General features: G+C 42.7%; 1 protein-coding gene across 6 annotated transcripts in view; it reads left to right on the top strand.

Moving 5' to 3' along the window:
* The window catches only part of kcnt1b (potassium sodium-activated channel subfamily T member 1b), a 406,769-nt gene that overhangs the window by 324,874 nt on the left and 53,961 nt on the right, over window positions 1-27,934 (top strand). For all 6 annotated transcript variants that reach the window (XM_048559135.2, XM_048559137.2, XM_048559136.2 and 3 more), the window contains one exon: window positions 10,036-10,252. In XM_048559135.2, coding sequence (XP_048415092.1) covers window positions 10,036-10,252 — 217 coding nt within the window. The remainder of the gene's footprint in view (window positions 1-10,035; window positions 10,253-27,934) is intronic.

Genomic DNA, 27,934 nt, shown 5'->3' on the forward strand with positions numbered 1-27,934 from the left:
GCCTGGGAACCCTGCAGCCATATGGTATCAATGTGGACTTCACCAGTTTCAAAATCTCCCCTTCCCCAACTGCATCCCTAAACCAGCCCAGTTCGTCCCCTCCCCCCACTGCACCACACAACCAGCCCAGCTCCTCCACTCCACCCACTGCATCCCAAAACCAGTCCAACCTGTCTCCGCCTCCCTAACCTGTTCTTCCTCTCACCCATCCCTTCCTCCCACCCCAAGCCGCACCCCCATCTACCTACTAACCCCATCCCACCTCCTTGACCTGTCCGTCTTCCCTGGACTGACCTATCCCCTCCTTACCTCCCCACCTATCTTCTTTTCTCTCCATCTTCGATCCGCCTCCCCCTCTCTCCCTATTTATTCCAGAACCCTCACCCCATCCCCCTCTCTGATGAAGGGTCTAGGCCCGAAACGTCAGCTTTTGTGCTCCTGAGATGCTGCTTGGCCTGCTGTGTTCATCCAGCCTCACATTTTGTTGTCTTGGATTCTCCAGCATCTGCAGTTCCCATTATCTCAGAGTTAGGGCTGTTCATTTAACATATTCTGTCTCCCATTACTTTAATATAGGCCTTTTAAGTGCCAACACAAATTGATTCATCATTCATTTGATAATATTAACTACATGAAGCAAAGAAAGAGCTCATGTTTATATCAAATGTTGTCCACTCACAGGATGTAATAATATGCTTCAAAACCAGTAATTGGCTTTAATTAGAGTTAATAGGAACAGTGGATGCTGGAGAATCCAAGATAACAAGGTGTGGAGCTGGATGAACACAGCAGGTCAAGGAGCATCAGAGGAGCAGGAAAGCTGACGTTTCAGGCCTAGACCTTTCTTTAGACCCTTCTTCTTCAATGCGCCCATTGATGACTTCTCCGTCATAAAATGAAAATGCACCAAGTCACCTCATGAAATTTCAGAACTAATAGCAATAACACATTGGGTACATTCCAATACTGAGATAACAAGGTGTAGAGCTGGATGAACACAGCAGGTCAGGCAGCATCTTAGGAGCAGGAAAGCTGATGTTTCGGGCCTTGACCCTTCTTTAATTACTATGTAGCAATGTCTGTTCTATTCTGGAATGTTAATTAAATTTGAGTAATTGTTTTTACAAGTCTTGTATGATAGTAACTCAATCCAAAGCAGTTTTGCAAAATTAAATGGGTCTTTAAAATAATCCTCTCCCTTGCCCCTGTGTACATTCTGTCTGTTCTATGACAGTATCAACCATTGATCCAATAGGAGTGTCAAACCCAACAGTCCAAGTGACAGCATTATTATTTAATATTTGAGAAATATTAGTGGAGGCTTAATGCTAAGAAATGAAGTTGAACCAAACCAGCAAATAATAGGTGTGGATTTTAAAAGGATCGAGGTCAGGAGAAGTAGATAGCTGAGGGGGTCAGGGAGATCCCAGTTTTAAAGACTTGAGGGAAAATATACTAAGGCAGGAGGCAACATATTTGAACTTGATGCCAGCTCACTTGATCGAAAAGGAAAGGAGATCTGATGGACAGTGTGACAGGCATAAAAAGGAAGGCAAGCAGACTGCTGAAGTGTTTGACTTTTTTGTTCCATTATGAGATGTGGGCATCACTGACAAGGTTTCTTGCCTATTGCTAACTGCCCTTGAACTGAGTAGTTTTCTAGACAGCTTTAAAGAGTAATTGACCCTTCTTATAAACTGTCGGGGTCAGAAAGATTGGAGTCTGTTCGTAATTGGGTGTTCCATAACCGTGTTGCACTTTTTCCTGTTAATACTGATGTGATAAAGGAAATAGCCAGACAGAGCCTGAAATCTGCTACCCACTTGTTGCCCTGTACATCATTACATTTCCATCCACGACCCTTATCACACTTTTCATGTATTGTCATGCATCCTGAAGACACATAGAAACCATTTACAAAAGGGACCTCAGTTGTAATTCTAACTTTCGAATGAAGCCAATGTTGTCAGCAGCAGAGGATTCTTTGGAGCCATACAATGGAACCATGGGGCATTTGGTAATACCCCTGAGACTAAATGACAGTCTTCATGAGGCAACTTGGGCTATGCCCAGTCTTGAGTTTACACACATTGTTGGTCCATTTATTTTTCAATGCAAAATCTGAAGCCTCTGATTTTACACGAGAAATGGCCTCGATATAAGCTCTGCTGCTGAGAAGGCTGACAGCACATTGCCTCCAGAGCTCATTGTATTGGCTGTAATGCAACTTCATACATCCTTCGCCAGTGTTTCTGCAGGAATGCTGTTGAGCATGCTTTTCTTCTTTCCACACTGTTGTACAACTCTAAATTGTATGAAAAAGCACACCAGTTGACGCAGAGACGAGTGCATTGTTGGAATGCATGGTTTGAACTGCCTTGGATGCAGTTCTGAGAATGTTCATTGACGGAATTGATCGGCCATGATTTGGCCATGCTGAACTTGACATAATCCTCATTCAGGACAGATTAGCAAATGGTTAGCAAACTGTGTCTTTCCTGCAGTAATAGACTCAATAAAGCAACCGGGTGGAAAAGCATGGTTAGAAATGGAACTGATAGTTCTAATAATAACTTCATGTTGAGAATGTGATGTGGAAATACAAGAACATGAGAAATGTTGCTACTCAGTTGTTTGGACTATGAGCCAAGCAAGGCAAACAGTCAAAACGTACATGTCGAGTTTTACTTGATTTCCCCTCAGAGAGAAGGAAGCATTTGACAGAACCTGTAGCAGGATGGCGAAAGTAATGCCACCAGAGTCCCAGAGGACTGCTCTTGTGTTAGAGAGAAAGAGATGACTAGTGGTGACTTTAACCTGGGGGGGTCACCATGCCTCAGCCAAGGGGAGAGGTTGAGAAGTCGGGACATTCATGGTAACCTCAGCCAGCATGTGAGTTGTGCCCCCCATGTTGGCATCACTAACCGACCCCCTGATAGGAAATAATGTGCAAGGGACATTGCTAAAGTAACAAATCACTTTTACTCCCTAGGTATACATATGCTTAAAGTGTCGTCGAAGGATCATTTGCAATTGATATCTGGAATACAGGAGTTCCGTGTGTCAATAAAATATCTGTAAACCCAGATTCTCGTTGCTGCAGCTTCTATCTTCCTCCGTTTCACAGTGCTGATTGGCGGAAGCATTGCCATGGAGAATATGCCAGTCTGTGATGATTGATTGACCAGTTGTTAAGAAGTCTTGGCAACATCTGTAAAGTCAAAAACAGAGTTGACATTCAGGCCCGGTGACCCTTCCTCAGAAGTTCGGAAGAAGGGTCACCGGACCCGAAATGTTGACTCTGTTTTCTCCTTCACAGATGCTATCAGACGTGCTGAGCTTTTCCAGCTACTTATGATTTTGTTCCTGATTTACAGCATCCGCAGTTCTTTCGGTTTTTGTTAAGAAGGCTTGTTGGTTCCTTTGGTTTATAAATAGAGGCATAAAGTATAAAAACAAGGAAGTGATGATACATCGGGACAAACCATTGATCAGACCAAATTTGGAGTGTTGTGTTCAGTTTTGGGCACCTTGTTTAAGGAAGAATGTTAAAGCCCGAGAGAGAGCCCAAGAGAGTTTTACCAGAATGAAACTAGGAATGAGGGATTTTAGATACAAGAAAGATTAGAGAGATTGGGTTTGTTATCCTTGGGGAAGAGAAGATTAAGAGGTGATGTTATTGAAGTGTTCAAAATTATGAACAATATTTGACACAGTTAGGAAGGATATTCCATTTCCACTCATTGGTAGGTCACTAGCTAGGGGCTACAATTTCAAGATTGTGGAGATAAAGATAGGGACAGGTAGTATTGAGGAGGTGGGGAGGCTGCAGAAGAGTTTAGGAGAGTGGGCAAAGAAGTGGCAGATGGAGTACAATGTGGGAAAGTGTGAGGTCATGCACTTCTGTAAGGAGAATAAAAGCATGGACTGTTTTCTAAATGGGGAGAAAATTCAGAAGTCTGAAGTGCAAAGAGACTTGGGAGCTCTAGTCCGTGATTCTCTCAAGGTCAACTTGCAGTTTGAGTCAGTAGTCAGGAGGGCAAAGGCAATGTTGGCATATATTTTAAGAGAACTTGAATATAAAAGCAGGGATGTATTTCTGAGGCTTTAGAAGTCTCTGGTCAGGCCACTTTTAGAGTATTGTATGCATTTTTGGGCCCCATATCTCATGAAGGATGTACTGGCCCTGGAGCCAGTTCAGAGGAGTTTCAGAAGAATAGTTCCAGGAATGGAAAGCTTAACAAATGAGGAATATTTCAGGACTCTGAGAACTATACTCATTGGAGTTTAGAAGGATGAGGGGGAATCTAATTGAAACTTCCAGAATGCTGAATGGCCTGGATAAAATAGATGTTGTGAAGATGTTCCCATTGGTAGGAAAGTCTAGGACCTGAGGGCGCAGCCTTAGAGCAAAGGGAAGACCTTTTAGAACAGAGATAAGGAGAAACTTTTTCAGCCAGAGTGGTGAATATATGGAATTCAGTGCCATAGAAGGCTGTGGGAGGCCAGGTCATTGAGTACATTTAATACTGAGATAGATAGGTTATTGATGATCAAGGGGATCAAGGGTTACAGGGAGAAAGCAGCAGAATGGTGTTGAGGAACCTATCAGCCATGATTGAATATTGGAGCAGACTTGATGGGCCGAATGGCCTAATTTCTGCTGGAATGTCTTATGGTCTTAAGATTGTCAGCAAGAGAGTGAGATGAGGAGAAACTTCTTTACTTAGAGATTGTTTGGATTTGGAATGTGTTGCCTGGGAGAGTAATGGAGGTGGATGTCGTAGGAGGTTTCAAAAGAGCAGAAATTTATTTGAAAGTGATGAGCTCAGAGGGCTATGGAAATAGCGCTAGAGAGTGGGACTAGCTGCATAGCTCTTTCAGGAGTCAGTACAGACATGACGGGTCAAATGGCCTCATTCTGTACTGTAAAATAATACTATTCTATGATTCTAAGACCATTCTCTCTGTCTAACAACCTAGCAAAGTCAATCACTCCTTTATAATTCCTGTCTAAACTGCCAATGATGGAAATCTGAAACAAGCACAGAGAATGCTGGAGGAACTCAGCAGGTCTGACAGCAATAACTCAGTGTGGAGCTAGAGGAACACAGCAGGTCTGACAGCATCAGAGGAGCAGGAAAGCTGACATTTTGGGTCAGGGCCCTTCTTCAGATCTGACAGCATCTGTGCAGAGAGAAACAGAGTTAATGATTTGTATGTAGTATGACCTGTTATAATGTTTCTCCTCCTTCAAGATGGTCCATGAAACTGGAAGTTATTTTAGGCAAAAAGATAAAATGGTCATAGTCCAAGAGGATCACTGGGCTGCTCTCTCATTAGAGAGAGAGAAATGACTAGCGATAGTTTAACCTAAGAGTCACCACTCCTCAGCCAAAGTGAGAGGTTGAGAAGGAAAGCCCTTCATAGTGACCTCCCATGGAACTGTCCTAATATCTGGCTGAATGTCTCATTTCAGGTGATAATGCTCCCTTGCAGCATCTTGGGTTATTTTACTTCTTTACTGATTGGTATTGTGCCATTGAGCTCTCAGAAATAACAGAAGTATTTGCAGAGGATACCAAGCAAAAATTTCTGTCATAAATATTTCCCTCTATTACTGTAGAGAATTTTAGAGGTCTGGCAAATTCTCACGATTAGCTTCAGCTTAGTTTTTAAAATAAAACAAGCACTAGGCAAGAGTCAGGGACATCTTATTTGCTCATATAGATCACGTAGAGAACCCATCAAACCTGTTCTGATATTCAGTCAGATCCATACTTTAATCCAATTTGCCCTGTGCCCCTGGTTCTGTAATTGTTAAAGCCCATGCCTAGCTAAAGTCAATCAGTCTCAGTTTTGAAATTTCACCATTCACTTTTAACCTCAACCGCCTTTAATGGGGAGAAAGTTCAAGGTCTCTACTGCCCTTTATTTTGAAGAAGCCATTCCTGACTTCATCCCTGAATGAGCCAGTTCTAATTTCAAATCCAAACCCTTCATTTCTGGAGTTGCCTATCCACAGAACTAGTTTGCTGCTGTTTACTCCACAAACTTCTTTAGTCATCTTAAATATCCCAATGAGATAAACCCTTCATAGAACATAGAACAGTACAGCACAGTACAAGCCCTGTAGCCTACGATGTTGTACTGACCTACAGTCCTACTCTATGATCAAGCTCCCCTGCATACCCTACATTTTACTATCATCCATGCACCTATCCAAGAGTTGCTTAAATGTCCCCAGTGTATATGACTCCACTACCACTGCTGGCAGTGCATTTCATTCTCCACCGCTCTCCGTGTAAAGAACCTGCCACTGACATCTTCCATATCCACAGAATTTTCCACCTAAAAAAAAAACCCAAAAGAACTGTGGATGCTGGAAATCTGAAACTATGTCTGGAATTTCTGGAAAATCTCAGCAGGTTTTGCAGCATCTATGGGGAGAAGTTGGAATTAATGTTTTGGGTCTAATTACCCTTCTTCAGAATGGTGTTAGAACATAGAACATAGAACAGTACAGCACAGAACAGGCCCTTCAGCCCACAATGTTGTGCCGACCATTGATACTCATGTATGCACCCTCAAATTTCTGTGACCATATACATGTCCAGCAGTCTCTTAAATGACCCCAATGACCTTGCTTCCACAACTGCTGCTGGCAACGCATTCCATGCTCTCTCAACTCTCTGCGTAAAGAACCTGCCTCTGACATCCCCTCTATACTTCCCACAAACCAGCTTAAAACTATGACCCCTCGTGCTAGCCATTTCTGCCCTGGGAAATAGTCTCTGGCTATCAACTCTATCTATGCCTCTCATTATCTTGTATACCTCAATTAGGTCCCCTCTCCTCCTCCTTTTCTCCAATGAAAAGAGACCGAGCTCAGTCAACTTCTCTTCATAAGATAAGCCCTCCAGTCCAGGCAGCATCCTGGTAAACCTCCTCTGAACCCTCTCCAAAGCATCCACATCTTTCCTATAATAGGGCGCCCAGAACTGGACGCAGTATTCCAAGTGCGGTCTAACCAAAGTTTTATAGAGCTGCAACAAGATCTCACGACTCTTAAACTCAATCCCCCTGTTAATGAAAGCCAAAACACCATATGCTTTCTTAACAACCCTGTCCACTTGGGTGGCCATTTTAAGGGATCTATGTATCTGCACACCAAGATCCCTCTGTTCCTCCACGCTGCCAAGAATCCTATCCTTAATCCTGTACTCAGCTTTCAAATTCGACCTTCCAAAATGCATCACCTCGCATTTATCCAGGTTGAACTCCATCTGCCACCTCTTAGCCCATCTCTGCATCCTGTCAATGTCCCGCTGCAGCCTACAACAGCCCTCTACACTATCAACGACACCTCTGACCTTTGTGTCGTCTGCAAACTTGCTGACCCATCCTTCAATCCCCTCATCCAAGTCATTAATAAAAATTACAAACAGTAGAGGCCCAAGGACAGAGCCCTGTGGAACCCCACTCACCACTGACTTCCAGGCAGAATATTTTCCTTCTACTACCACTCGCAGTCTTCTGTTGGCCAGCCAATTCTGTATCCAAGCAGCTAAGTTCCCCTGTATCCCATTCCTCCTGACCTTCTGAATGAGCCTACCATGGGGAACCTTATCAAATGCCTTACTGAAGTCCATATACACCACATCCACAGCTCGACCCTCATCAACTTTTCTAGTCACATCCTCAAAAAACTCGATAAGGTTTGTAAGGCATGACCTACCCCTCACAAAGCCGTGTTGACTGTATTTGATCAAGCCATGCTCTTCCAGGTGGTCATAAATCTTATCCCTCAGAATCCTTTCTAACACCTTGCAGACGACAGACGTGAGACTTACCGGTCTATAATTGCCGGGGATTTCCCTATTTCCTTTCTTGAAGAGAGGAATTACATTTGCCTCTCTCCAGTCCTCAGGTACGACTCCAGTGGAGAGCGAGGATGCAAAGATCTTCGCAAGTGGCGAAGCAATTGCATTTCTCGTTTCCCAAAGCAGCCGAGGACAAATCTGGTCCGGGCCTGGCGACTTGTCAATCTTAATGTTTGACAAAATTTTCAGCACATCAGCTTCCTCTATCTCCTATCCATTCCAGCATGCACACCTGCTCTTCAAAGGTTTCATTCACTACAAAGTTCGTTTCTTTTGTAAAGACAGAAGCAAAAAACTCATTTAGGGCTTCCCCTACCTCCTCAGGCTCCACACACAAGTTCCCTATGCTATCCCTGATCGGCCCTACTCTTTCTTTGATCATTCTCTTATTCCTCACGTAAGTGTAAAATGCCTTTGTGTTTTCCCGGATTCCTTCTGCCAAGCCTTTCTCGTGCCCCCTCCTGGCTCTCCTCAGACCATTTTTGAGCTCCTTCCTTGCCTGCATGTAATCCTCTCTAGCTGAACTTGACCCTAGCTTCCTCCACCTTATGTAAGCTACCTTCTACCTTTTCACTAGAAGCTCCATCGCTCTCGTCATCCAAGGTTCCTTTATCTTACCCCTTCTTGCCTGTCTCAGAGGGACATATTTACTCATCACTCCCAACAACTGTTCCTTAAACAGTCTCCACATGTCTATAGTTCCCTTACCATGGAACAACTGCTCCCAGTCCATGCTTCCTAACTCATGTCTAATCGCATCATAGTTTCCTCTTCCCCAATTCAATATCCTCCCATTTTGCCTAATCCTCTCCTTCTCCATGTTGTGAACAACAAGCCTAGTCTGTGTGCCCTGCCTTTCTTGCTTAATCTACTCTACCTGGGCATCATTTTATTTTCAAAGGTCAATATGTCCTTCATGAGGTCAGGTGCCAAGAACTGAACACAAGATTCCAAATGGAGATTGAACTAGAGCTCTGTGCCATAATTTCCACATCTTTATTCACTCTGCCTTCTTCTGATAAAGACAATAGGAGTTTAGACAAATGGGGGAAGATCTCATAGAAATAGGATAAACACTGGAAGAATATTCATGATGAGTGGGGAATCTGGACAAGGGATCACAATTTACAGATACAGCGTGGGCTGTTTAGAACTTAGATGAGGAGAAATTTTTTCACTCAAAGAGTTTGTTCACTATGACAGAGATTGGTGGAGGCCAAAACGTTGAATGTTTTCAAGAAGGTGTTAGATGTAGTTCTCAGGGCTGAAGGGATCATAGGAGATGGGCAAAAGCAGGAACTGGGGACTGAGTTGGATGATTAGCCATGATCATATTGAATGGGGGATCCGCCTCAAAAGGCTGAATGGCCTACTCCTGCTCTGATTTTTCAAGTTTCTAAACTTCGACTCTGCACTGGGAGTAGTTTTTTTTAAGAAATTGCAAAATAATTATTGCAGTTTTTATTTCTCCCCCTTTGATACCAAACCAAGACAAGCCACATTAAAGAGGCTATAATAATGAAGTGCCCATAAACAGAAGCACAGAATAGTTACAAAAATAGAAATGGCTGGAAATGCTGACCAGGTCTGGCAGCATCTGTGGAAAGAAATCAGAATTAACGTTTTGAGTCGAGTGACCCTTCCTCAGAACTAAACATAGAACAGTTACAATGCAGAAAGTGACCATTCAGCCCATCATGTCTCATGCTGGCTCTCTGCCAGTCCAATTAATTTCCTCCCACCTCCCTGTCTTTTCCCTGTAGCCTAGCAAATCCTCTCACATCAGAAACATTATTAATGTTTCTACTGCATCCGCTGGATTCCAGCTTCCAACCACACACTGCATGAGAAAGGTTTGGTACATGTCAACTTTGAGTGCTCGATGTCAAACATTTGAAATCAGCGCCTTCCAATTCTCAATCCTTTCACCACGGGGAACTATTCCTTTCAATCTTCTCTGTCCAGACCTTATGATCCTACTGAAACTAGAGCGAGCAACATTTCCTCATGGCTGAGGAGAAACCGGTATACATCTTGAGTTGAAGGTGGTAGTTCGTGTCCTTCTGATTAGGTGACCATTCTTAAGTGGTGACGCTTAACTGGCTGTGACTGCACTGATGTTTCGAACCCTTGTTTCTTCTCTCCCTTCCAGGCACTGTTGCTATGGATCTACAGAACACAGACTGCCGCTCATCTAGTGGCACCACATTGACCTTGCCTTCAGAAAATGGAGCAGGAAGTAGGAGGCCCAGCATTGGACCTGTCTTGGAGATTGCTGACTCTGCTGTCATCTTACCATGTGACCTCCTAAGTGATCAATCAGAGGACGAGGCCAATCCATCTGATGATGACAGCCTACCTGCCCCTGAGTAAGTATCCACCTTCAAGTGATGATCCTCAGCAAATAACAGCAGTATTGAAAGGCAAATGGGTTTGGCCTGAAGGCCTTGCCATTTATACTAGCATTCAGTACTTGAGTCATGAGTTGGTCAAAGAACGGTTTGGAACAATGAACAATTTTACATGTTGCAGCTGCATAAAACTTTAGTTAGGCCACCTTCCGAATACTGTGTACAGTTCTGGTGGCCACTCGACAAGAAGGAGATGGAGACTTTGGAGTGGGTACAGAAATGGTTTATCGGCATGTTTCTTGGTTTGGAGAGTATTAGTTATGAGGAGAGATTGGACCAACTCAGTTTGTTTTCACTTGAATGTCGAAGGATGAAGGGTGACACGATAAAAGTTTACAAAATTATGAGAGACATGGATAGAATGGATAATTGGAATTTTTTTCCCAGGGGGAAAATGTCAATTACCAGGGACACAAGGTTAAGGTGAAAGGGAATAAGTTTAAAGGAGATGTAAAAGGGAGATTTTTACATAGACGATGGTAGGTGTGTTTGAATGTGTTGCCAGAGGAGGATGTAGAAGCAGATAGAATAGGAATGTAAAAAACCTCCCACTCACATCTCCTTTAAATCTGCCACCTTTTACCTTAAACCTATGTCCCTAGTAACTGACATTTTCCCCTGGGAAAAAGATTCCAATCATCCATTCTATCCATGTCTTTCACAATTTTGTAAACCTCTATCGTGTCACCCCTCATCCTTCGACATTCAGGTAAAACCAAACTGAGTTGGTCCAATCTCTCCTCATAACTAATACTCTCCAAACCAAGCAACATAGAAGCAGATAAAATAGCAATGTGTAAGAGGCATCTTGACTGATATGTGAATAGACAGGGAATAGAGGGATACAGATTGCATGGAGGCAAAGTTTTAACTTAGAAAGGCATCATTTGTCAGCACAGCCTTGGTGGGCCAAAGGGCCTGTTCCTGTACTGTACTGTAATTTGTTCTCGATCTTCAGTTGAATGCTGTCATCCAGTTTAAGGGCTTAGATAACATGAATCACAAACTCTCTCTCGGACACCTGAGATCAGAGCGTTTTTACTATTCTCCTTGAATGACTACTTATTTCCCCAAGCATGCCTTTGTATAGGCACCTCCTGACTCCATGACCAACCTAGGATGGATGTGTACGTCCCAGTGGCCTGTGTGCTTTTGTCTTTTCAGAATGTTAATCTCCACTGTGCTCCCATTGCAGCATGCAGCTGTATAGTAAGTGAAGGCTTCAACGAAACAGGGAATAGGATTTGTGTCAGCGTTAACTGATACAATGCGTGTGTGTGTGTGTGTGTATTTGATCACAATGCAGTGTTCAAGTTTGAAGGTGCTTTTTAACTTGTTATGACCAGGTAAGGAGGGGGAATCAACTCTCCTCTTTTTAACTGCCCTCTCAGCTGGTCACATTAAATACTAGTTGTTAAGCAGCTATTGGGTTTCAATTAACATACAGTTCTCTTGAAAACAAAGGACCCATTTACCAAAGATTGTAGGAACTGCACATGCTGGAGAATCTGAGATAACAAGGTGTAGAGCTGGATGAACACAGCAGGCCGAGCAGGAAAACTGCCGTTTCGGGCCTAGACTCTTCTTTAGACCCTTCTTCTGAAGAAGGGCCCAGGCCCGAAACGTCAGCCTTCCTGCTCCTGAGATGCTGCTTGGCCTGCTGTGTTCATCCAGCTCCACACTTTGTTAACCATTCACCAAAGTTGTTTTTGACTGAAAGAAAGAAATCTTTTACTATTTATTAACTCCATGAAAAAAAATAAAAACATGACATCAAACATACGTGCACATGATCATAGGTAACAAGTTTAAAAAGGAGAGAATCTTTTGCAGACAGGAAGAATAAAGGTTATTGCAGATAAACAGTCCATATATTCCTTGAAGTGTTAGTTTCTGAATCTGTTACCACAGTTGTTCCATAATGGGCTTTTATCCTTGGTTTGTCTACTATCTGTAGTATCTTTGTGCCCTTAGGAAATGGTTGTTTTCCCAAGTTGCTTTTTGATAACAATATTCCAAGATGATGAGAAAAACATTCAGGGAGAGACAGAGTTGCTTGCTCTTATTATCATAAATTCATTTTACCTTCTGTCTGTACTGCTGCTTTAAAGCAGCTATTGAAATACATTTCAGTGTGTATTACTGAGCTAAGTTCCATCGTCTTTACAATCTGGGAATTTGGCAAGCAAACCATTCATCTTCCAGTCTCTGAAATTATCCCACGTATCAGAAATCACCTGGTTTGATGTCTTCAGATAAAACGGTACTTTCAGCACAGATGCTCAAATTTGATAGTCTATACTTATTGCTATTATAGCTGTTTACTGTGTGAACAGCCAATTTAACCCCATTTGTGTAGTAAGTTGTTCATCCTGTATCATGTCTCTTCCATTCTATCAACTGTATTTCTGTTCCAAAATATTTTATCTGGCAAACACAATTACCTATATGGACTTAAAATCACGAAACTTCAAAGTATAAGCTGAGCTGAAAATGGCAACGTCATGTTAGACAACATAGATCCCTGGGTGATCCAGAGAAGAAATCTTCAAGGATCTTTCATGAAGTCATTCATCCAAGCTACAAATAATCCTACAATGTTGCAAAATTAATCATTGTGTAATTGGAATTATTAACATAAGAGGAACAGAATTGAAAGACCCTGTTAAGTGCATAACCTCTTTGCTAACTTGAACTAATTATTTTTGTTGAAGCAAAATGGCCACAATCATTAACACAAGTCTGCGGCCACATCAAACGTTATCTGCTGATATTTGGGAGATCTGTTGCTGTAGCTTGTCACCAATCCTTATGCCATCTCCACATATCCACTGTAGCAGTCTACAACCACTATCGGCATCAGCTATATTCTAGGTCGATCTGTCTTTCTGTTGCCATCCACTTTACCCTCTGGAAGAGATCTGTGTAGCTTTCCAACTCTGATGAAATGGAGGAAATACTGTTATTTTCTTTTCTGACTGCCACGTGGCAGATACTTTTGCTCTTGTGATTACCTTCATGATGTTAATAGCATTTCCTATTTTGACTAAAATGAAAAGAGCTGAGCAGAGAAGTCAGGCTGTAAGTTGTGACCTTGTTAAACCATTGGTGGGCAGTACATTAATGTGTGCTTCAGCCACCGGGACACAGACTGGGAAATTGTGACTGAAAACCCATCAGCACGTCACACGAAGATTCCTGATATAACTTCAGAGGCCGGTGTCCCAGCACCAAGCACCCTTTATTTACAAATTCGTAGCCTTTGACAATAGCCCTGCCTCTCACTGAATCATGATGTGGAAGTGCCAGTGTCAGACTGGGGTGCTCAGAAATCACATGACACCAGGTTATAGTCCAACTGGTCTAAGAAGGAGTGAGGCTCCAAAAGCTTGTGTTTTCATATAAACCTGTTGGACTATAACCTGGTGTCATGTGATTTCTGACATGGTCTCACTGAGTCAGGCATTCAGGGGGCCAACGTCACTGACATTCATCCTTTTGTGTCAGCCAGGGCTCCCTGATTGGACCAGATTAACTACCCCAATAAGGGAACTCGTATCCTAAGATGGCCAGCTGCCTGACCTTATTAAAATCACTAAATTTCCGATTATGTGAGGTGACTTTGGAAAATCACTGTCTAGGGTCAACGAATGAGGAACTATTCCTATTCATTGCCCACAGTGAAAGCACACCAACTAACATGAAATATCTGTCTGATGGAGCCCCTGCAATATCACTAATTAACGCACAGATTGGAAAATATAATCATGATTTATACTTCCTTTCTCTTCCAAGGTTATGCACACCTTTTGATGTGTGATGCAATTTGGCGAGCAGCTTAGTACAACTTCCCAGCTGCTGCAAATGATGGTTAGAAATGTAGTTCTTTCGGCGCTGATTTTTTAATATTCATTCGTGGGATTTGGGCATCACTGGCTGGGTCAGATTTATTGCCCATCCCTAATTTCCCAGAGGGTAGTTAAGAATCAACTCCATTGCTGAGGGTCTGGAGTCATATGTATGTCAGATCAGGTAAGGATGGCAGTTTCCTTCCCTAATGTGGTGAACCAGATGGGCAACAATGGATACATGGCTATTATTAAACTCTTAATAAATTTTAAAAATATGTACATAATTAAGGAAAATTGGAGGAGGTGTTTGACTGGGTGTGCCTCTGGAGCAGGTGGGGTACCAATCTTGGGCTTCTAGCTCAGAGATTAAGACACTAACAGTGTGCCACAAGAGCCCACCCCTAAGAAATCTGGCCCAGCTAGTGATGCCCAAATCCTATGAAGAAATTTTTTTTAAATCAGCACTGGAAGAATTACATTTCTAACCATCATTTGCAGCAGCTGGGAAGTTGTACCGAGCTGCTGGCCAAATTAATTGAGCCTAGCCAACTCTCCCTTGATTAATGCACGATCAGCAATGCTAGCCTCATTATGCCTCAGGCGCTCCTGCCAGACACTATTAGATGATAATATTCTGCAGCAGAGAATGTCAAATAATTCCCCACCCTCTGAATAAAGGACATTGGAACATAGTGATAAGAGTAGGCCATTCGACCTGTTAATGCCTGATCTGCAATTTAATATGATCATGGCTGGTTGAACACTTCAGAGCCTTTTAACCACACAAACCCCTTAATCCCTTCCATCACTAATAGTCTAAAATGTATCAATCTCTACTTTAGACACACTCAAAACTTTGTCTCTGTTTTACTGAGGGAAACACAAGCAAAGTAATCATTTAGCTGCTCTGCTATTTCTCTATTCCCCATTATAAATTATCCTGAATCAGGTGAAAAAAAGACTCACATGCGTCTTAGCAACACATTCCCTAAACAGATTGGTTAAGGGGAAATTGTTCCACTCGTAAAAGGATCAAGAAGTAGATGGCAGAATTTTAAAATGTTTTGTAAATGAAGTAGATGCAAGATGAGGAAAAGATTTCACTCAGCAAGTAGTTAGGGTCTGGAATGCACTGTCTGTAAGTGCAATGGAAATAGTTTATATTGAGGCATGAAAAGGGGCATTGGATGGCTGTTTAAATAGAGCAATCTGCAAAGGTTGTGGAGAAAAGGCAAGGGATGTCACCAAGTTAAAATGTTCAGAGAGCTGGTACAGACATGATGGGCTGAATGGCCTCCTTATGACCATAACAGCTCTGAAATTCAGTGCTGTACCTGATCTCTGCTTTGCCTCAAAGTGCTTTAGAGTCAGTGAATTCCTTTCAAGTGACTGTCATGACACAACACCAACTTTACACACAGCAAGCATCCAAAATCGGCAATGCAGCAAATGATCGGATAAGTTTTTATTTGATATGTCAGTTCAGGGATAATTGTAGGGCAAGGATACCCAGGACAACTCCCTGCTTTTCTTCAAAGAATGTCGTCGCAACTTTTCCTGAGTAGACTGCTGGGTCCTCAGCTTGAATGCCTCACCTGAAACGTGAGTTTCCCTCAGTACTGCACTCAAATGTAAACCTTGAAGTTCATGCTCAATCTCTGGAATGGGACTTGAACAAACTACTGGATGGACTGGGGTTGAATAATCCATGAGAAAGCTCTCAAAGTGTCCTATCAAGATGGACACAATGTTGCCAGTCAACAACTGGACTGATGCGTTGCACTTCTGTTGGAAGGGAGAAGCAAAGCAGTCAGACATTATTTGGTTAGCAGGAAAGAGGAGTTGAGGCCACACTCAGATCAATGTGGCTTTGTTGAATGTGTCGTAGAGCAGGCGGTGGAGGTGGGGGGGAGGGGGGGGGGTTGCGGTGGGGGATGCTGAATGCATGTAATAACACTGACCATCCACACTGTAGGGATTCTATGATTATATCAGTACAGGGCAGATAGCACTTGATTAATATAATTGATCACGTGGAAATCACACTTTGTGTGGAGGAAAGAGTGTTTGAGGAATATTTTGTATTTTGAATTTTAAAAGGCACCTTAATAAGATGCCAGATGAGAAGATTATTATGTAAGTTCTGGTTAGGCTCTAGGAAGAGGAGTCAAATATCATTTGAGTTGCTGGGATTTCGGTACGTCCTACAGATCTGTGGTGCCACCTCCTTTGCTTTCCATTAATATAAAATGTTTGGACAGACACCCAAAAGCAGTAGCTTTGAAGTTTGCTGGCTGTATCAAATCAGGAAGCACCATGAACAGTGAGGAACAGTCATCAAGATAGCGGATTGATTCTGAGCTTGGCAAAGTTCTCACGGGTTTTAAGTCCACGTACGCATTTTAAACTGAACACTGAGATTCTGCATTTTCTTTACCAGAGGGCAGAAAGGCCACAGGCCATAAACAAAAGATAGAGCAAAAGCTGGTGGCATTTTTAAAATCTGAAATGGATCAAAGCAACAAATCAAAGAACATGAACCAGAAACTGAGGTCCTAGTGGACAATTTTATTTAAGTCCTCAGCAAGATTGAAGCGAAAAAGGTGCTACGCAGCACTCATTGCAGGAAAAATGCTATCCATGTACGGTGAAGAAAACATCACTAAAACATAAAACATATAGATAAGGGAGCAGTGAGAACTTTGGGAGCTTGAACTTGGAAATTAAAACTGTAAAGGCAAATGGAATTCCTGAGTTCAATCAGGAGGAAATTAAATATGAGCTCTAAAAATTATTGTTATGAGATGCAGGTCAGCTTGTGGAAAGAAATATCAAACGTAGCTCTAGCAAGCCCCATGAAGAGAAACCTATTAAAGGCAGGAGGAGAGCACAGTGAAGGGTCGCTAGAATTATACCCAGAATTTAAGCTTTGAGCAAGACTTGAGAAGTTGCTCTTTAATTCTCTCGAGCAGAGAGGAATTTAGACGAGTTTAAATAGATGAAAGATAATGGGTTAGTGGACAATTATTTTTGCTGACTGATCTCAATGTTATGGATAGGGGAATGATAAAGGTTGTTAGAGGAGACTTTACAAGAGAGGATTATTTGAACATATTTAGCCTTTGAGGTAATTCACTTCGATCCCTCCAGTTGGAGTTACAGAATTTTAATACTTGCATAAAATTGACACTAGAGAACAAATTACAGAGCAACTGAGAAAACAAGGATGTAGAGCTGGTTGAACGCAGCAGGCCAAACAGTATCATCAGAGCAAGAAGGCTGACATTTCGGGCCTAGACCCTTGGGATCCTATGGTGCTGCTTGGCCTGCTGTGTTCATCCAGCTCGACACCTTGTTATCTCGGATTCTCCAGCATCTGCAGTTCCTACTATCTCTGATACAAATTACAAAGCAATTTGTGCTACCCAACACCCCACCAGCTGGAATCGAACTCCCCTCCACGCAACCAGGAGGCACTGTTACTGCATCAAATACTGATGTTGTCAGTCTCAGCTGGTCGCAGATGAACTAGCTGAAGACCAAAGTAATTTTTCCTCAGCTTTTACAATAGAAAGAGTCACAGTTGGGGAACCTCCGTGCTTCTGTAAGTTGCAGTGTAAGTCATATTTTAGTTCAATTTACCATGAGCCACAATGGGTTAACCATCACTTTAAATTTACCAGCACCATCTTGTTGCGTGCCAGATAGTGCAGATTTCACTGTGAAATGGAATTGAATTTGGAAAGGGGCTGAGTATAATCAGATATGGACAAAGGTATGGAAAGATGGAGTTTTAAAAAATTAGTACACACACGATGGGTTGAGTAACCTCTTGGACTGGTAGCTGCGATTTTTGTCCCTATTGCAATGAGGAAGCCCTCTGCTATTTTTGCATTGTGTTCCATTTCAGTTTTTTTTTCTGTAGTGGTTCACACTGAACAAACATAATTTCATTTGCCTGCAATTATCAAATTCTACACTGAAATGTATACAGTTCCTCACGACCTGTGGGAGACGGATTTGGCTGTATGTGCAGCATGAATCATTTTATTTGCTTAAAATTTATAGTGTAATTAGGTTCAGTTGCATCATAAAGCAATCTGTGGATCAGGATTACTTCAATCTGTTTTCCTCCCTGCACGTAGAGTTTAATTAGTCCATAATGTGTTGTCAGACAGAAAGCCTTGATGCTGGTTTAGGGAAAGTTGATCTATTGACATGTTGTTTTGTGATTTCCCATGGCTGCATTGCATTCTACATCATTTATGACATCTGCCAGAAGGAAATACAGGCAGCAGACATGATTATTTTGAAGGCTAATTGGCTGAACAATTTGTCGTTTAGTCTAACAGAATTCAAGTCTTGCTGGAAAAAAACGCATTTTGTTGAAGCTTTCCATTTCCACTCATCAAGACAATTCGCATATAGGGGGAAAGCACCATTTATACTGCATGAGAGGAGAGAGCTGATTGTTTGGCATTTAGACTCTTGCAATTTGTCCATTCGGTGCAAATCGGCACTTTCTTCATGCCCTTTTAAACCTAACCCTTTTACAATACTTATTCAATTCCATTTCACAACCTTGAGAAGCCGAAGCCAGACAGTGAATGTAGATTTGGGACAAATGCAGCCTCATGTTTATTTCCTTTTCTATCCTTGGCACGTAGCAATCCCTCTGAATAAATGAAATCACCAGGGATCATGGCAGTGCCCTCTTGTCAGACTGAAAATAATGACAGTGCAAGAAGTTGTGCTGAGAGCTCATTCTACCATTTACAGTGCCGCTGTGCGTTTCACTGCCAACATCACTGAAAACCATGATCAAACTATAGAGTTTTCTCTTCCAGAAGACTGCATTTTGAGAATTGTTCCAGTTAAGATCTAAGTAAAGCATTCCTGTATTACAGGAATCAATGCAGAGAAGAGATATTGTGCTCAGAACATTGAAGGTCTGGGCCTGGGGAAAGGCTGGAGAAACACACAGGCATATTAGCCATTCGCCAGGACAACACCTTCCAAATCTGTGACCTCTACCATCTAGAAGGACAAGGGGAGCAGAAATGTGGGAACACCACCCCTTCCCAAGCTCCCCTCCAAGCCACTCACCATCCTGACTTGGAAATATACCAACGTTCCTTCTCTGTCACTGAGTCAAAATCTTAGAATTCCCTCCCTTAACGGCATTGTGAGGGTTCCCACACTCCAAGGACTGCAGTGGTTCAAAAAGGCTTCTCACCACCACCGTCTCAAGGGAAACTAGGGACAGGCAATAAATGCTGAGTGAGGTTATCGAAGTGAGGTGTATTTCACAGACAGTGAATGAAATCTGGAATATTACTTTAAATGAACAGCAAGAGACGAACTGACGAAAGATCATTTTGGATAAGTTAAATTCTTCTTGAGAAGAAGAATGATCTTGGAATTGGGAGATAGTCAATCAGGTAAAAGAAAACACTGGAATCAACAGTAACATGAGTTTTTTATTAACTTGCTGAATGTGGGTACCCCTGGCATTGCCAGCATTTATTGCCCGTCCATGGTTAGCTGCCCTTGAGAAGGCAATGGTCAGCTACTTCTTAAACTGCTGCAGTCCATGTCCTGTAGGTAGACCTAGAATGCCCTTAGAGTGGGAAATTCCAGGGTGTTGACCCAGCAAAACTGCAAGAGTGACAATATATGCCCAAGTCAGGATGGTGACAGGTGCAGAGGGGAACTTGCACGTAATGATGTTCCCATGTATTTGCCACCCTTGACATTCTGGATAGAAGTGGCCGTGAGTTTGGAAGGTGCTGTCTGAGGATGTTTGGTGAATTCTGCAGTGCATTTTGTGAATAGTACACACTGCTGCTGAATGTCGGTGGTGGAGGGAGTGGGTGTTTGTGGATGGGGTGCCAATCAAGCAGGCTGCTTTGTCCTGGATGGTGTCAGACTTCTTGAGTGTTGTTGGAGGTGCAGCCGTTCTGGAATGTGAGGAGTATTCCAATGGAAGGATCTTCGGGGTTTTCCAGATGGTTGACAATGGGTCAAATGACCTTTCTCTCGCTTTTTTCAGTTTGCCAATGGGAAATGGTGCAGTGCAAAAATTGGACTTTCGTGTAGGCATCGGAACCCTGGGGTTAGGGAGGAAATATCTCTAATAATGATAAGAAAGTTAGCATTAAGAATCTTTACCTAAATGCTCATAGTATTCGTAACAAAGTAGATGAATTAACAGCACAAATCATCTTAAATGATTATGATGTGGTAGGTATCACAGAGATGTGGTTGCAGGGAGTTCAGGACTGGCAGTTAAACATCCAAGGATTCACAACATATTGAAAAGACGGGGAGGTGGGCAGAGGGGGCGGGGTTGCCTTGTTAGTTAAGAATGAAGTTAAATCTACGGCACTGAATGACTTAGACTCCACATCCTCTGACCCTATGTGGGTGGAAATGAGGAACCACAAAGGCAAAAAAAACCATAACGGGAGTTACGTACAGACCTTCTAACAGTGATCAGGACCAGGGGCGCAAGATGCACCGAGAAATAGATAGGGCATGTCAGAAAGACAAGGTCACGGTGATCATTGGGGGCTTCAATATGCAGGTGGACTGGGTGAATAATGTTGCCAGTGGATCCAAAGAAAGGGAATTCATGGAATGTTTACAGGATGACTTTTTGGAACAGCTTATGATGGAGCCCACAAGGGAACAGGCTATTCTGGACATAGTGCTATGTAATGAACCATACTTTATCAAAGACCTTAAAGTAAGGGAACACTTAGGAGGCAGCGATCATAATATGGTAGAGTTCAGTCTGCAGTTTGAAAGAGAGAAGGCAAAATCGGATGTACTGGTGTTAAAGTTAAATAAAGGTAATTACAGGGGCATGAGAGAGGAATTGACGAAAATCGACTGGAAGCAGAGCCTAGCGGGGAAGACAGTGGAGCAACAATGGCAAGAGTTTCTGGGTTTAATTGAGGACACAGTACAGAGGTTCATCCCAAAGAAAAGAAAGGTTATCCGGGGTGGGATTAGACAGCCATGGCTGACAAAGGAAGCCAGGAAATATATCAAAGAAAAAGAGGCAGCCTATAAAGTGGCCAAGAGCACTGGGAAATCAGAAGATTGGGAAGGCTACAAAAACAAACAGAGGATAACAAAGAGAGCAATAAGGAAGCAGAAGATCATATATGAAGGTAGGCTAGCTAGTAATATTAGAAATGATAGTAAAAGTTTCTTTCAATACATAAGAAACAAACGAGAGGCAAAAGTAGACATTGGGCCGCTCCAAATTGATGCTGGAAGGCTAGTGATGGGAGATAAGGAAATCGCTGAAGAACTTAATAAGTACTTTGCATCAGTCTTCACAGTGGAAGACATGAGTAGTATGCCAACAATTAAGGAGAGACGGGGGCAGAGTTGAGTATGGTAGGCATTACAAAAGAGAAAGTGCTAGAAAAGCTAAAAGGTCTAAAAATTGTTATATCTCCTGGCCCCGATGGGCTACATCCTCGGAGTTCTGAGGGAGGTGGCTGAGGAAATAGCGGAGGCTTTGGTTGTGATCTTTCAAAAGTCAGTGGACTCAGAGAAAGTCCCAGATGATTGGAAAATTACTGTTGTAACCCTCTTGTTTAAGAAAGGCTCAAGGCAAAAGATGGAAAATTATAGGCCGATTAGCCTAACCTTGGTAGAATCCATTGTTAAGGATGAGATTTCTAAATTCCTCGAAGTGCAGGGTCAGGTTAGAACAAGTCAGCATGGATTTAGTAAGGGGAGGTCGTGTCTGACAAACCTGTTAGAATTCTTTGAAGAGGTAGCAAGTAGGTTAGACCAGGGAAACCCAGTGGATGTTATCTATCTAGACTTCCAAAAGGCCTTTGATAAGGTGTCTCACGGGAGGCTGCTGAGTAAGGTGAAGGCCCATGGTGTTTGAGGTGAGCTACTGGCTTGGATTGAGGATTGGCTGTCTAACAGAAGGCAGAGAGTTGGGATCAAAGGCTCTTTTTCCGAATGGCAACCGGTGACAAATGGTGTCCCGCAGGGTTCAGTGTTAGGGCCGCAGCTGTTCACTTTATATATTAATGATCTGGATGAAGGGACTGGGGGCATTCTGGCAAAGTTTACCGATGATACGAAGATAGGTGAACAGGCAGGTAGTACTGAGGAGGTGGGGAGGCTGCAGAAAGATTTAGACAGTTTAGGAGAGTGGTCCAGGAAATGGCTGACAAAATTCAACGTGAGCAAATGCGAGGTTTTGCCCTTTGGAAAAAAGAATACAGGCATGCACTATTTTCTAAAGGGTGAGAAAATTCATAAAGCCAAAGTACAAAGGGATCTGGGAGTGTTGGTCCAGGATTCTCTAAAGGTTAACTTGCAGGTAGAGTCCGTGATTAAGAAAGCGAATGTAATGTTGTCGTTTATCTCAAGAGGGTTGGAATGTAAAAGCAGTGATGTGCTTCTGAGGCTTTATAAAGCTCTAGTTAGGCCCCATTTAGAATACTGAGTCCAGTTTTGGGCCCCACACCTCAGGAAGAACATACTGGCACTGGAGCGTGTCCAGCAGAGATTCACACGGATGATCCCTGGAATGGTAGGTTTAACGTATGATAAATGGCTAAGGATCCTGGGATTGTATTCATTAGAGTTTAGAAGGTTGAGGGGAGATCTAATAGAAACTTACAAGATAATGTTTGGCTTAGAAAGGGTGGACGCTGGGCAGCTGTTTCTGTTAGGCAGGGAGACTAGGACCCGTGGGCACAGCCTTAGAATTAGAGGGGGTAAATTTTAAACGGAAATGAGGAGACATTTCTTCAGCCAGAGAGTGGTGGGCCTGTGGAATTCATTGCCACGGAGCGCAGTGGAGGCCGTGATGTTAAATGTGTTCAAGGCAGAGATTGGTAAATTCTTGATCTCACAAGGAATCAACGGCTACGGGAGAGTGCAGGGAAGTGGAGTTGAAATGCCCATCAGCCATGATTAAATGGCAGAGTGGACTCGATGGGCCGAATGGCCTTACTTCCACTCCTATGTCTTATGGTCTTATGGAAAGGTGGCCCTGAAAGTGCATTTGACAGGATCTGAAGCGAAGTGTGTGGTTTTTCCTATGGTCACCTAACTGATGGGCTGAGGAGTGGCAGATGGAGTTTAATTTAGATCAATGTGAGGTGCTGCGTTTTGGAAAGGCAAATCAGGGCAGGACTCATGCACTTAATGGTCAGGTCCTGTAGAGTATTGCTGAACAAAGGGACCTTGCAGTGCACGTTCATAGTTCATTGAAATTGGAGTCACAGGTAGACGGGATAGTGAGGAAGACATTTGGTATGCTTGCCTTTATTGGTCAGTGTACTGAGTATAGGAGTTGGGAGGTCATGTTGCAGCTCTACAGGGCATTGGTTAGGCCACTTTTGGAATACTGCGTTCAATTCTGGTCTCCCTGCTATAGGAAGGATGTTGTGAAACTTGAAAGGGTTCAGAAAAGGATGTTACCAGGGCTGGAGGTTTTGAGCTGCAGGGAGAGGCTGAATAAGCTATTTCCCCTTTGAGCCCAGAGGCTGAGGGGTGACCTTATAGAGGTTTATAAAATCATGAGGAACATGGATATGGTAAACAGCCATGGTCTTTTCCCCAGGGTAGAGTCCAAAACTAGAGGGCACAGGTTTAAGGTGAGAGGGAAAAGATTTTAAAGGGGCATCATTTCCACACAGAGGGTGGTGCGTGTATGGAATGAGCTGCCAGAGGAGGTGGTGGAGGCTGGTACAATTACAGCATTTAAAAGGCATCTGGATGGGTACATGAATAGGAAGGGTTTAGAGGGATATGGGCCAAATGGAACCTGATTAATTTCGGATATCTGGTTGGCCTGTGTGAGTTGGACTGAAGGCTCTGTTTCCATGCTGTACATCTTTATGACTGCTCCTGAGCCTTCCACTCAATGAAAGACAGAAGGTGGGTTTTGATGCTGCCAGTCAGAAAACCAGATAGCACCAAGTGAAGTGTGCTCTGCTGAGGCATGCAGGGGTTCAAGACTGTGTGTGTGTGTGTGTGTGTGTGTGCGCGTGTGTGTGTACGTGCGCGTGTGTGTGTACATGCGCGTGTGTGTGTACGTGCGCGTGCGCGTGTGTGTGCGCGTGCGTGTGTATCGTCCATTTGCTGATTCAACCAACAAACTCACACAGAAGAATAAACCAGGCGTTAGTTCAATGCTGTCAATATTGTTATTTGTGAATAGCCCTGACCCAGAACCTAGAGATAAAGGTGATGACTGCATCATTCACCAACTTCTGCATTTAGCTCGTTTTTATTGCTTTGAAATATGTTCATTTATTCCTCAACAGCTATAGGCTATACACAATCTATTTTATCAATATTAATCTGGTTTTATTAAATAATTAGTACCCCATATATACATAGGAATGATCATTTATTTATTATGAATCTCTGGTAGACGAAATAAATTTATAAATTATATAGTTATACCACACAAATAAAATAATCTACCTGATCTACCAATGCTAGTTCATCAAATATTATTAATCCACACGCCTGCTTTGTGCCTACAGCCCAATAAACGTTTGCCTTTTAATGAGAAAGTCAATTCCCTTTGTTAAAATCTGAAATTAGAGGTGTGTAATTTTGTTTTCTCTTCTTTATTCATTCATGGCGTTTGGGTGTAATTTTCTGGTCCTGTAATTACTACTTATTCCTGGTTGTCCATAAGAGGTGGTGAGCTGCCTTTCTGAACTGCTGTGCTAGTATTAATCTGGTAAACCTTCACTCAACTTCTTCCGATGTAATTACTTCCTGCTTTAAATACAGAGGCCAACACCGCACATGCTATTCCTGATGTGATCTCACTGATGCTCTCGTGTTGCTGAAGCATAACCTCTCTACTTTTGTATTGAGGCTCCCTTGAAATAGACAAGAACATTCTGTTAATTTTCCGAATTATTTGCTGTGCCTGCATACTGACTGTGTGAAATTCATTCGCAAGGACACCCATATCCCTCTGCAACTCAGAGTTCTGCAAGCTTGCACAATTTAGATAATATGCTATTTTATTCCTCTGGCCAAAATGGTCATACATTCTCATGTTGTATTTCATTTGCCGTGTCCCTAACCTATCCAGTTCCCTTTTCAGGCTTCTTATAGCCGCTTTGCAATTTACTTTTCCTTGTCAGGCAAATTTAACAACCATCCCTTCTGTTCCTTCATCCAAGTCATTTATATACATTGTAAAACTTTCAGGTGTGAGTGCTGATCCCTGTGGCACACCACTTGTAACTTCTTGTGAACCAGACAATTACCCATCATGTCTACTCTTGGTTTCCTGTTATCTAGCCAATCTTTGATCCAGGCCAATATGTTTTCCTCTGACCCATAAGATTTCATTCTCCTCAATAATCTTAGCACATTATCAAAATCTTTCTGGAAATATAAGGTTAGTACATCCACATGCTCCCTTTTATCCACAGCACAAGTTACTTCTTCTTGCAACTCCAATATGTTGTTTAAATATGGTTTTACTTTTATAAAACCATGTTCTTATCCTGATGATCTTGAACTTCTCTAAGTGTCCTGCTACATATTTAACATACTTAATAATAGTTTCTAACATTTTTGCTATAACAGACGTTAAGCTAACTGGCCTGTACTTTCTTGCTTTTTGTCTCACTCCCATTTTGTCTAAAGAAGTGCATTCACTATTTTCCAATCTAATGGAATCTTCTCCATGTTGAGAGAAATTGTAAAATTAATTATCAAAGTTGCCATTGCCTATCACCAACTTTGAGACAAAGTCTTATGTTGAAGTCCTTCAGGACCCAAATGCTTGGTAGCTCGCACTTCCAACAATTTGATCAGTACCATTTCCCTGGTGATTGAATCTTTCTCATGTTCCTCCATGTCTTCCATTTCCTAAGGTCAATCAAGATTGGAAGTCACATGACACAGGTTCTAGTCCAACAGGTTTCTTTGAAATCGCAAGCTTTTGTAGCACTGTCCCTCCATCAGGTGAAGTGAATTTGGGCTTGTGATTTCAAATAAACCTGTGAGCCTATAATCTTGTGTTGTGTGACTTCTGACCTAGTCCATCCCAGTCCAACACCAGCACCTCCACGTTAATGTGAAGCAATTTCAGGAATGTTCCTACATGGACCACAGCAACTGAATCCTTTCCTCCCACTATAAGTTCCCCTCCAGCCCTGACTCAATGTCCTAAAACCTGGCCCTGGGCAACTACCGCAGCTTTCGGGACTCTTACTCTTTGCTGCGGAGAACAATGTCAATGCTCCTCACTAACCCAACCACCACTACCCTCCTGTGTTACTCCAGCCATTAAATGGCTGCCGGTACCATGGTGCCAATGTCAATTACACATATCAACGTTGCAGAGCTCACTGTCACCCCCAACCAGATGTAAAAAAAGGATGAAGTGTTTTACACAGTGAGCCCACATGACTAGGAGTGCAATCCCTGAACAGCTGGAGGAAGCCAATTTAAGAGCATCCATAACTGGAAAGTTCAGGCACCCATCCCCTCACTCATAAGATTATAAAGTGTGAAGCTGGATGAACACAGCAGGCCAAGCAGCATCTCAGGAGCACAAAAGCTGACGTTTCGGGCTTAGACCCTTCATCAGAGAGCTCGCTGATGATGGGTCTAGGCCCAAAACGTCAGCTTTTGTGCTCCTGAGATGCTGCTTGGCCTGCTGTGTTCATCCAGCTTCACACTTTATTATCTTGAATTCTCCAGCATCTGCAGTTCCCATTATCACTGATACATCCCCTCACTTAGCCTGGTCTTCCAGGATATGGTAGAATTATCTTCTCAGCTGAGTTAAAAGCCTCTCTGGTGTTTCTCACAGGTAGAGTTGATGCCTTATTAAGACACGAGGAAGACCAGCCTCTCTCCAACAAATGTCTTTGAAGACTCATAGATACTCACAACGCAGAAGGTGACATATGGTCCATCATGCCCTTTGAAAGAGCTATTCAATTAGTCCCACTCCTCTTCACATGCCCCATCGCTTTGCACATGATTCCATGGAGCAGGGAAGGTTAAGGAGGAGATTTAAAAGAGGCATTCAAGTACCTTGATCCAGTAAGTAGGGAGAAACTGTTTCTTGTGGCAGAAGGTCAGTAACCAAAGATGATTGATTTAAAATAATTGGCAGCAGGATCAGAAAGTGAGAAGACGAGAATTCATTTTACACAGCATATTATTATGGTCAGGAACACACTGTTTCACAGAATGATTAAAGACGATTTAAGAACTATCTTAAGCTGGAAAGTCCTGTGCAATTCAGGTAACCCTTGGGGAGCTAAAATTGGAATATGGATTGACATTCCATGGAAACACATCAGATCCATCATTATATCAGGGTTAGAGACAAATTGCAGCATTCGCAGCATTATCACATAGGCCTCTAATTAGTGAAGTAAATGTTTAGGCTTTGTCCCTGTCAAATGTGAGCTAACTTATTAAAACCATAACAGAACTCAACAGGATGGTCACAATAAATATTTTAGAGAGAGGAGGCAGCCCACCTATCCTCCCTCCCGCCTCCTTGACTTGACACAACCTGTCCAGCTTCTCTCCCACTTATCCACCCCTCCTATCCCTCTGACCCATCCCCACCACTCCCTACCTGCACTACCTATCATCATCCCAACTGCCTCCCGAGCCCCACCCCTCCTCTTTCTATTGACTTCCAAACTCCCCTTCCCCTCCCCCTTTTCTGAAGAAGGGTCCCGACCTGAAACGTCAGCTTTTCTGTTCCTCTGATGCTGCCCAGCCTTCTGTGTTCCTC

Source organism: Stegostoma tigrinum, chromosome 29 (assembly GCF_030684315.1).
Source record: "Stegostoma tigrinum isolate sSteTig4 chromosome 29, sSteTig4.hap1, whole genome shotgun sequence".
Lineage (NCBI taxonomy): Eukaryota > Metazoa > Chordata > Chondrichthyes > Orectolobiformes > Stegostomatidae > Stegostoma > Stegostoma tigrinum.